General features: G+C 39.5%; 2 protein-coding genes across 24 annotated transcripts in view; one reads left to right on the forward strand and one right to left on the reverse strand.

Moving 5' to 3' along the window:
• SENP7 (SUMO specific peptidase 7) overlaps positions 1-11425 on the forward strand; it is a 185573-nt gene that overhangs the window by 3359 nt on the left and 170789 nt on the right. For 16 of the 20 annotated variants that reach the window (XM_086408921.1, XM_086408973.1, XM_086408994.1 and 13 more), the window contains exon 1: positions 10834-11006. The exons of 3 other annotated variants lie outside the window; for them this stretch is intronic. The gene's annotated coding sequence lies outside the window, so the exon portion shown is untranslated. Of the gene's footprint in view, positions 1-10833; positions 11007-11425 lie in introns of those variants that run through there. One more of the 20 variants, XM_086409168.1, reaches the window with a different exon arrangement.
• On the reverse strand, positions 6616-10820 carry TRMT10C (tRNA methyltransferase 10C, mitochondrial RNase P subunit). 4 transcript variants are annotated; one of them, XM_086409221.1, is made up of 2 exons: positions 10784-10820; positions 6616-8145 (listed from the first exon to the last, which is right to left on the reverse strand). In XM_086409221.1, exon 2 carries the CDS (start codon positions 8131-8133, stop codon positions 6853-6855), a length of 1281 nt encoding a protein of 426 aa, XP_086265347.1. In that variant the 5' UTR covers positions 8134-8145; positions 10784-10820; the 3' UTR covers positions 6616-6852. The 4 variants fall into 4 exon arrangements, with proteins under 4 accessions (XP_086265347.1, XP_086265337.1, XP_086265331.1 ...); XM_086409211.1 differs by having other exon boundaries at positions 10743-10820; XM_086409205.1 differs by having other exon boundaries at positions 10674-10820.

An 11425-nucleotide genomic window follows, 5' to 3' on the forward strand; every position in this document is an offset into this window, starting at 1 on the left:
TACTATAATTTAAATGTGTAATGTGTGAGGTGATAGCTATACTATGCAGTGTAAATTCATGCTTACTATATGCCAAGCACAATCTGCAATTTTTTAACATGAAATCAACTGTTAAAGTTACTCTTGCTTTTATGGAAGAGGAAACAGGGACACTGAAAAGTAAGAGGTGGAGGTGAACCTGGAATTCAGGCAGAGAAATACAAAAAATCAGAGAAGAAACATGGCTAATCTTGGTTTCACTAACCTTGAGTGTCTGCGTGTTAAGTCGCTTTACTAGTGTCTGACTCTGTATGACCCTGTGGACTGCAGCTTGCCAGCCTCCTCTGTCCATGGGATTCTCCAGGCAAGAATACTAGAGTGGGTTGCCTTGCCCTCTTCCAGGGAATCTTCCTGAACCAGGGATTGAACCTGTTTCTAACCTGCATTGGCAGGAGGGTTCTTTTACCACTGCTGTTACTGCTAAGTCACTTCAGTTGTGTCCGACTCTGTGTGACACCATGGACCGCAGCCTACCAGTCTCCTCCATCCATGGGATTTCCCAGGCAAGTACATCAAGAGTACTGGAGTGGGGTGCCATTGCCTTCTCCTAGTAGGTTCTTAATCCAGGCTATAATCCCATTATATTTCCCTATATCATTGTCAAGTTTTTATACATTAGAATCATCTGAAAACTTCTTAAAACAGTTACAATTCTGGTACCACTAAATTTTTGATTCAGTAGATTCAGTGGGTGGGCCCCCCCAAATATACATTTCTAACTAGTTCCCAAATAGTGAGGCTGCTAGTCTGGAGACCACACATTGAGAACCCTGGCCCTAATTCATTCACTTGTTTAGACTATTTCACAGTTTCTCTGTTCTCTCCTCAACTGATGAATCTGATTCTTATTTTCAGTAATAATAGAAACAAAACAGAACTTTTGTATATTCTCATTGTATCTGTGATGTGGTATCTAAATTTGTACTTTTATTTTCTGTCTTCTTTTCTGTTACTGGTGCAATAAATCCCATCCCTCCCTCTAACGTTATCTTCCATATGTACAAAGCAACCATAACAAAACAAAAAACTCTTGGGATCTCATAACTCCCTCTACCTCCTCATTACTATTCCCCTTCATATAGAAACTCTTTGAAAGGATTGTTTATACTCATAGTCTCCAGTGTCTCTTTGGTATTTTCTGTGAAAGTGCTGCATTCAATATGCCAGCAAATTTGGAAAACTCAGCAGTGACCACAGGACTGGAAAAGGTCAGTTTTCATTCCAATCCCAAAGAAAAGCAATGCCAAAGAATTTCAAACTACTGCATAATTGCACTCATGTCAACACTAGCAAAGTAATGCTCAAAATTCTCCAATCTAGGCTTCAACAGTATGTGAACTGTGAAATTCCAGATGTTCAAGCTGGTTCTAGAAAAGGCAGAGGAACCAGAGATCAAATTGCCAACACCTGCTGGATCATCAAAAAAGCAAGAGAGTTCCAGAAAAAAATTTATTTCTGCTTTATTGACTATGCCAAAGCCTTTGACTGTGTGGATCACAACAAACTGTGGAAAATTCTTCAAGATATGGGAATACCAGACCACCTGACCTGCCTCCTGAGAAATCTGTATGCGGGTCAAGAATCAACAGTTAGAACTGGACATGGAACAACAGACTGGTTCCAAATTGGGAAAGGAGTACATCAAGGCTGTATATTGTCACCTTGCTTATTCAACTTATTGCAGAGTACATCATGCGAGATGCTGGGCTGGATGAAGCACAAGCTGGAATCAAGATTGCTTGGAGAAATAGCAATAACCTCAGATACTCAGATGACTCCACCTTTATGGCAGAAAGTGAAGAAGAACTAAAGAGCCTCTTGATGAAAGTGAGGGAGGAGAGTGAAAAAGTTGGCTTAAAACTCAACATTCATAAAACGAAGATCATGGCATCCAGTCCCATCACTTCATGGCAAAAAGATGGGGAAACAATGGAAACAGTGACAGAATTTATTTTCTTGGTCTCCAAAATTACTGTAGATGGTAACTGCAGCCATGAAATTAAAAGATGCTTGCTCCTTGGAAGAAAAGCTATGACCAATCTAGACAGCCTATTAAAAAGCAGAGACATTACTTTGCCAACAAAGGTCCGTCTAGTCGAAGCTATGGTTTTTCTAGCAGTCATGTATGGATGTGAGAGTTGGACTATAAAGGGAGCTGAGGGCCAAAGAATTGATGCTTTTGAACTGTGGTGTTGGAAAAGACACTGTAGAGTCCCTTGAACTGCAAGGAGATCCAACCGTCCTTCCTAAACGAAATCAGTCCTGAATATTCATTGGAAGAACTGATGCTGAAGCTGAAACTTGAATACTTTGGCCACCTGATGTGAAGAACCGACTCATTGGAAAAGACCCTGATGCTGGGAAAGATTGAAGGTGGGAGGAGAAGGGGACGACAGAGGATAAGATGGTTGGATGGCATCACCAATGCGATGGATGTGAGTTTGAGTAAGCTCTGGGAGTTGGTGATGGACAGGGAAGTTTTGTGTGGTGCAGTCCATGGGTCCCAGAGTTGGACACGACTGAGCAACTGAACTGAACTGCTACCACTCTGATCCAACTCACTGTTATTTTTTTGCTTTTGTTTCTGCAGTAGCCTCCTAACTGGTCCCTCTCATTTAATCTGGTGTCAATAGAGCATCTAAAGTTATCCTTTTTAAATGAATCAGGTTGATTCATTCAACATATATCAAGCTGCATCTTCCATGGTGGCCCAGTCAGTAAAGAATCTGCCTGCAATGTGGGAGACCTGCGTTTGATCCCTGGGTCAGGAAGATCCCCTGGAAAAGGAAATGGCAACCCACTCCACTATTCTTGCCTGGAGAATTCCATGGACAGAGGAGCCCAGTGGGCTACAGTCCATGGGGTCACAAAGAGTGAGACATGACTGAGTGACCAACACTTTCTTTTTTCACTTTATGTGCCAGGCACTGTACCAGGTCCTGGGGATACAGCAGTAAATAAGACATAAAAGGGAGTTCCCTAGTGGCCTAGTGGTTAGGATTCCAGGCTTTCACCTGCATGACCTGGGTGCAATCCCTAGTCAGCAAAATGAGATCTTTCCAAAAAGGAAAAATGGAACATTGTAAATCAGCTATACTTTTCAACTGTGTACTCGGTCACTCAGTTGTATACGACTCTCTGCGACTGTGTGTGTGTGCTTTTGTGTGTGTGTGTGTGTGTGTCTGTTAAGTCAATTGAGTCATGTCCAACTTTGCACCTCTATGGACCATAGCCTGCCAGGCTCCTAAAGTGCTTCTGGGCACATAGTAGGTACTCAGTAAATACTTGCTAAATGAATGAATGAGGCAGATAAGCTGCTAGACTGGGAAAAAGGAAGACCATTGTGGTGATATAGAAACAAGGAAGAGGATTTCAAAGAGGAAAGAGTTGAGTGAGATCTTCATGGTCCATTAATTAGTAAGAAGTGGCTACTGAATCTGTCTGGAAACAATGGAACTGATATAAGCACAGAATAGATCATAGGTTTATCAAGGTTTATTGAGCTGCACTTTTCAACTTGGCAGCCTCTAAGCCCTTAAAGCATGGTTTGTGCAACTGAAGGACTGAACTCATTTAAGTTAAAAAACTGAAGCAGTTAGCTTTTGTTAAACACATCTATTGTTTTGGTTTGACTGCATTTTAACAATTGAAAATTTAGTATTCATATATTTATTTATTAAAGTGAACAGCAGGTTTATTTAATGAGAGACACACCCCATAGAAGAGTGTGAGCTATCTCAAAAGGCCAGAGGTGGCCCCAGGGGGTGGGGTCACCTAGGAAAGTGAGAGTTGTGCTGCGAGAAACTCACTCCAGAGTGTGAGCCATTTCAGAAGGTGAGAGCAGCCTAGTATTCATATTAAGATGTTCTGTAACCATTAAAATACATATCAGATTTTGAATGTTTAGTTTGAAAAACAATATGAATGTAAAATCACATTAGTTTTCAATAACTAATACAAATTGAAGTAATAATGTAGGCATATGGGTTAAATATGTTAAAATTCATTTCAGTTTTTATTTTTAACATGGCTACTGGGTCAAGTACATATATGGATTGCATTGAATCTCTATTGAATAGCAGTGGTGTAAAGGAAATGGAAGCTGTGTTCTGAACACTGACTTGAAGGATCTGGCTTAGAAATTAAACTGTAATATAGTAGGGGTAATAGTAGCAAATAGAGGATTTTTAAAATTGTTTAATTATTAAAATCTGGGAATTTGGTAGTATGTTTGAAGAGCAGGAGGGAACTAGAAACGTTATTATGTGAAAATGTCACTAATAGGTAATAAAGGGAAGACCTTAGGAAACAAGTTACCTTCAAAGGGAAAGAATACTATAGAATAAATTATTGGGTGGTTGAGATAAAGGGAAAAGCTGTTCCTTCCTACTTCACGCTCAGGAGATCAGACTATCTAGTTGTAAGAAACTGAAGCAGTATTTGAGGTTCTGCTAAATTCCAAATTCTAAAAAAATCTATAAAACTAACATCAGTATGAGCTCAAACTGTGGAAGCTTGCCACTGTGATTTAGAAGCAATCTTAGAAGTCAGTTACTGCTTGGCTATTGGGAAGGAAAAAAAATTCACAAAAAAAGTCCAGTGTTGCATCACTGAAACATCTTAGCATATTGTTACACATAAGTATGTGTCCCCAAAGGGACATAACTTGCACATATTGTATTAGAAACGCTATACATTCTGAATGTATAGTCTGAATTAGTTTATATTTATTTTGCACTTAGGTGCCAGGCACCATATTGAATGTTTTATGTGAGTCAAGAACTATTTCTAATGTTTTATAAGATGAGAAAAACAAAGTTTGAGAAACTGATCAATCTAAAAAAGCAACGTTAGAACCTATGAAGTGGAGCTGGTACCCAGGGAGCAGGGCTGGAACACTGGATACTCATGGGGTGGTCCAGGAACCCTCTTTGCTTTCCCCCAGTGCCAATCCTGTCAGGTGATGTTAATCACTTATTTACGTTATTTTACTTTCTGGTTGTATCTCAAGCAGTTTAAGTATTAGCACCTTGCTACTTAGTAGGGTCTAAGAGTTGAAGTTCATTCATAATGCAGTTGTTTCAATTCTAAGTTTATGCATGACTTTTTCAAGGCCTTTCCAGATGCCATGAATTTAGGTTAGGTGTCTCGTTTTTCCATTGCATTTCATTCTTGCCTTATTATAGTGGCCATAATTTGTAGGTTAAAAGTCAAGACAGACCTTTTGAATTGTGATAATACTTAAAGGCAGAATTGTGCTGTGCTTAGTTGCTTGGTCCTGTCCTACTCTTTGTGACCCCATGGATTGTAGCCCACCAGGCTCCTCTGTCTATGGGGATTCTCTAGGCAAGAATGCTGGAGTGGGTTGCCATGCCGTCCTCCAAATCTTCCCAACCCAGGGATTGAACCCAGGTCTCCCACGTTGCAGGCAGATTCTTTACCAACTGAGCCACCAGCGAAGCCCAAAAGGCAGTTATTTTGAGTACATTTTCCTTATCTATAAAAAAGTATTAATGATAATACCTAAATTTAGTTGTTTAAATTCTGCATAGTAGGGCTTCCCTGGTGATTGAGCAGTAAAGAATGTGTCTTCAATGTAGGAGATGCAGGTTTGACCCCTGGGTCAGGAAGATCCCTTGCAGAAGGAAATGGCAACCTGTTACAATGTTGTCTGGGAAATCCCATGCACAGAGGAGCCTGGTGGGCTACAGTCCATGGGGTCACAAGAGAGTTGGACATGACTGAGTAAACAACAACAAACTGCACAGTAACAATTTGGCACAGAATAAGTACTTAATATTTAGTAAAAGATTGAGTTCTGCTTTAATAAATGTACTGGATAGCATGCCTCAGGCTAACATCCAATTCAGAAACCAAGTAGAAATATTTGGCCATTTCTATTCCCATGTTTTCCAACTTTTCAATGGTGCAAGTCTACAATGAATGTGGTTCCTAAAGTTCCTTTCAGTATCCCCTTCATAGAAAAAGCAATGGGCACGATAGCTTCCTCTCAAAGTTCACCACTAAAAAGGAATTAACACAGGCTATCTTGAGAAGTCCAAAAATCCTGGAAAAGAATTTTCTGACTGGCCTCACTTAAAAGTCAGATGTTCATCTCAAAGTGTGAGTGAGGTGTCTTTTTTGGGATAATCAGCTGTGGCCAGGGGAGCAAGGCCTGTAAAAATATGGCAGCTTCCATTCAAATCACAGGACTGGGAAAAAGGAAGTATCTCCTTGAAAAGAAAATACTTTTATCTACAACAGGGAAGTGCTGTAATGACACTCTTCAAATAAAATCTTTTTTCCTAAGAGGACAAGAGATAAATTTTATCTCTACAAACACATTTTTCATTATATAGCTCAATCTCATGACATTCCAAGGGACATCTTAACAAAGCCTCAGTTAAACGATATACCTTAGTGTCTATGACATGCCCACCACTGTACCAAATGTTACCTTAAATAAACCACCACCTGGGGTTTCATCAATTTTGATGAAAGGTTGTTGACATGGCTGAAAGAACATTTAAGGAAAATGGAGTCTGAGACTCAAATTAGTCATAAAAAAGTCACACAAATGGTACAATTCTTTTACTGGGCTCAAACAAACATGGACAACTTTTTACTTTCTAAGATTTTGTTTGTTTCTATAGTAAACAAAATATATTTCTGAAGTTTTACACATTTGATTAATTGGAGAAAGACAATACTTCAGTTTGGAAAGACAACCTTTAAAAGAAAAAGAAGTGAATTTCCTTCATGATGAAATGGACTAATAGAACTGTATTCCTAAACCACTTTATTTTTAAGCTATCAAATGTTCTCCTTCAAGCTGCTTTTCCTGTGTCTATTTATAGAGCCTCTTGGAAATGAATTAAAAGTCTTTGACTTCTTCATTCTGTTGAGAAACTCTTGAGAATGCTGAGATATCTCCAGATAACCAGCATGTTTTCTCCTAGGAACAAACTTCAGAGCCTCTTCCCAGCTACCAGTATTTTTCAGACATAACAAAATACGCATCATTTGATCTAAAGTGAGATTTTTGGTACCAGTGTCCCACTGCAAATATTTATCTAATGGAAGGCATTCTGTTGCCAGCTTCAGCCGTTTTGCTTTGGCTAGGGATGTGCCTGGCTGCATATTCTTATCAACAAAAGACCCCACTATATAAATTTTGTCATGCTTGAAAGTAGTCATAACATTGGGAGAATCTGCAGTTAAATATATAATACTATCTTTTGGAAATAAATCTACATGAGACTTTTCTGTTGCTGTTAAAAGCAATTTGTTCCATTTTTCTCCATAACGTTTAACTAACTCTTTATAGTAGGCACCACCTGTTTTAAGATTACAGAAATAAATATGGAAAGGATCAACATTTCTTCTGTTACATCCTTCACTTTCTAAAAGTTGGGAAACAGCATTCTGTAATTCTTTTGGTTTCATATGGTCATCATAAGCCATGTCAAAAACCAAAGGCTGTCCAAACTGCATGGCCTGGGCACCTTTCCAGCCCATTGCAATGTCCATATTCCTGTCCCAAAGTCGTAGAAATAGAAAGTTTTGCTGTTTATCTTCCTTAATGGTTTCTGGTAGCTGATCTTTTTTAGGTTCTTCTTTTTCTGCTTTTTTCATTTCCTTTTTTATTTGTCTGGCTTTTTTCATTTTTTCCTTAATATATAAGTATTTTAAATATTTCCTTTTTGATGACTTAGAAACACATTCCATAAGGGTTTTGAGCTCTTCTTCACTGAAGTGTTCTGGTACTTCTTTGCCAAGCAACCTCCACATCTCAACTAACTCCCTGGTGGCAGCTAGAGGATCTTCATCCTCGCTACTTGTGGCTGTTGAAACATCCTCTTCTTGCACACTAGATTTCATTGTAATTTTCCACCTGTCCAACTCCAGCTCTTCAGAAGGTGGTGTACTCTCCTTATTAGGATAGGATGCAGCTGGTATTTTGGAAGACATGTATCTCTGCATAATTGTTGAATACAAAACCCTTCTCTTCCTATGAAGGGTAAATGGCACTAAAACTCTGGCAAAAGGTCTTAAGAAGGTGATACTGACACTCATTTTGAGGAGAACAGGCATGTAAGAAAAGCCCTATAAAAAAAGAAAAATGTAATGAAAAGTTAAAGATTGTATAAATTTGAGATATCAAAATACAATTGATTCTGAAACACAAAGTGGAATCTTAGTCCAACTTAATTGTTGCGCCATTAATTTTTCTTGATTCCTGTGGCCTACAGCCTGTGATCATTCATTAGGAAAAAAGTGGAGAAAACTCTTTTGGGTTCTTATTTGACATATGAATTTCACTCTTGTTTTAGACAAAGGATACCTTGAAGATCCTACTTAGGTTTGTATCTGGGGACCCAGAAGATCAATGTTACTGAAAAACAAAGTTATGTACTATATGGCTGAGATAGCACTATACTCTCCATTTTCTATTAAGCCTAGATACAGACCCAAACAAAAGATCCTCAATGAGCAATATGTAAAGACAAAGGGCAGAAACATTACAGAAAATGGCAACTAGTAAAAACCATTTGGCAGCCACTGTGCCAATGCCCTCATGTTTTCAAAAGAGAGATTTTTTTAAAGTTTTGTAAAAAAATATTTATTTATTTGGCTGTACCAGGTCTTAGTTGCAGCATAAGGGATCTGGTTCCTTGATCAAGGATCAAACCTGGGACCCCTATGTTGGGAGCGCCAAGTCTTAGCCACTGGAGTACCAAGAAGTCCCTAGAGAGATCTTCTGATTTAAAAACAAAATAAAATCTCCCTTCTCCAATATAGACTTTACTCTGCAGCAAATAATGTTATTGCCAAACAAAATATCCAGAATTAGGGCAAATATATATATATATATAAGCTCTACAATTTTATCCTATAGGTCTGGAAGTCCACAAAACAATGAAGATGCTTAAAGATGTGAAACTAATGCTTGACTTGAAGCAAAAAAAAAAAAAAAAAGGAATTCGATTTTTCACAAAATGCAACTAAAATACTTGAAAAATTCCTTCTTCCCTTGGCTTCATTTACTGACACTGCATATTCCTAGGTGTCTGACCTGGGCACTGATGTTCAGCTCGATCCCCCATCCCTCCCCCAAACACACACAAGGTGGATATGCTTCTGAGTTCTGTCCTTAGACCTCTTTTCAATCTAAATATTTTCTCTATGAACTCTGATCTACCTCCCTGACTTTGATCACCATGTATGAGATGACACTTCAAATGCAACAAACTGAAATCTGTCTCCCTTTCCTTCCCAATCTGCTTTTCCTTCTGTTGTTTCAGGAAGGGACAATAATATCCATCCATTTGCTGATGTCAGAAACTGGGAGTCATTTCATTACTGTCCTCTCTCACACCTTCCATTCCTAATTTGAGTTATAATCATTTACTTTCTAAGTACTTCTTGAATCCATTCACTTCTCAACTTCCTTAATTGTGTCTCCTAGCTTCAAAATTTGCTCTCCCTCTTCTCTAAACAATTTAGAGCTAGTGCAGATCAATACACTCATCCTCCTCAATGTGTACTTTTAAACTCACTGTTACCAGGTCAAACTCTAAACTTAATATATGTGGCATATAATTTTTTTTCCCCCCACAAAATCACCTTTTGCTTATCTCCAGCTACATCTCTAGCTATTTGTCACCTCAAACTTTAGATTAACTATTCCTCCTATTGACTTCCCTCTTAGTTCAGCTGGTAAAGAGTCCGCCTGCAGTGAAGGAGTTCACCTGCAATGCAGGAGACCTGGGTTCCATTCCTAGGTTGGGAAGATCCCCTAGAGAAGAAAATGGTAACCCACTACAATATTTCTAGCCTGGGAAATCCCATGGGCAGAGGAACCTGGTGGGCTACAGTCCATGGGGTCTCAAGAGTCAGGCACGATTTAGAAACTAAACCACCACCATGGTAATCTGGACAAGGCCTGTGTTTATATTTTGACACTGAACCCAATGCTTCGCGGTATATAGCTCACATTTATCATTCAAGTATTTTTCGATTAAATACTCCCGGTCAATGCTTCTCTTATTTAAAACAAGTTCAGACAGCTTTTAAAGAAGAAAGCATTTTACTTTAGACTCTTCTAAATATTTAAGCGAGAGTTCTCAGCTTCAATATGAGAGGTATGTATTTCAGAAAAAGTCTTGAGTTTTGTCTTTGTAACTGATAACTATTTTTAGGATATCATAGAAATACTCGCCTCCCCCCAATTTAAACAGTGAACAAGAATATCATTTTAGGCAACACCCTTTCGTTTCATGTATTGTACCTTGTTGATGTTGTTTAGTTGCTACCTCGTGTCTCATTCTTTTAGACGCCATGGACTGTAACCCACCAGATTACTCTGTCCATGGGATTTCCCAGGCAAGAATAGTGGAGTGGGTTGCCATTTCTCAACCCATGTATCTAACCGGGTCTCCGGCATTGCCAAGCAGATTCTTAGCTGCGTAGCCAATAGGGAAGCCCTCCGGGTATCGTTCTACTTACAGTTTATGAATCACTGGGCTTCCTTTTATCTATGGGCCGGCCTTGCGCACAGGCTCCAGTACCTTAGGCCTCCCGCTTCCTCCCACCTCGCCACACACGCTGGGAGACAAGAAAGCCGCCCATACCCGCAGTGCAGAGACAATAACTCCCGCGGGTGCAAACCGCAAGGAACCCAAGAGCACCCAAGATTCTACCGTGAACTTCTGCCAAGGGATGAGCGCCGTACGTGACTCACAGCTTGCCTATCACTCGACACAGTTCCCGTCGTGGACGAAAGACTAGTGGCCGGAAATCCCGCCCTTTCCTCCAGGCGCTGCTATATGACGTCACACCATTAGGGGTGCGTCTGCGGCCTGGAAAGTAGCTCTGTGGTGCAACACAGGCTGAAAAACACCCACTGACCTTAGCAGTACAAAGACGATTGGAACCACATTGTGAGATTTGGGGGCTGAAGCCAGGTGAGAGTGGGTAACGGATGAATGGAATATGAGAAAATGAAGTCGAGTTCAAACATTTTTATGAAAGTTGGCAGTTCGGTGAACTCAGCATCCGGTGTGGTGTCCAGGAAGTTTCCGTTATTTTTACTCTTATTGGGAGAGATTTGACCAACTGATCGGATTGTTAACATGGGAATAAGGAAAGAAAGGATTCAGAGGACAGTTGGAGAGGATCGCTCTTGTACAGGAGGAGTACTTCCTTTGTAACAAAAAGGGAAGAAACTTAGGTAGGGATGGAAATCAGTTTGTAGATATGGCAGTTGTAATTTGAGAGTTCCAGTTTCTTTTTTTTTAATTTATTTTTGACTGGAAGATAGTTTCTTTACAATGTTGTGTTGGTTTCTGACATACAACAATGTGAATCATCCATAATAATACAC

This window comes from Bos grunniens, chromosome 1 (genome assembly GCF_055505025.1).
Source record: "Bos grunniens cultivar Pamir isolate PY7600 chromosome 1, Bosgru_T2T1.0, whole genome shotgun sequence".
Lineage (NCBI taxonomy): Eukaryota > Metazoa > Chordata > Mammalia > Artiodactyla > Bovidae > Bos > Bos grunniens.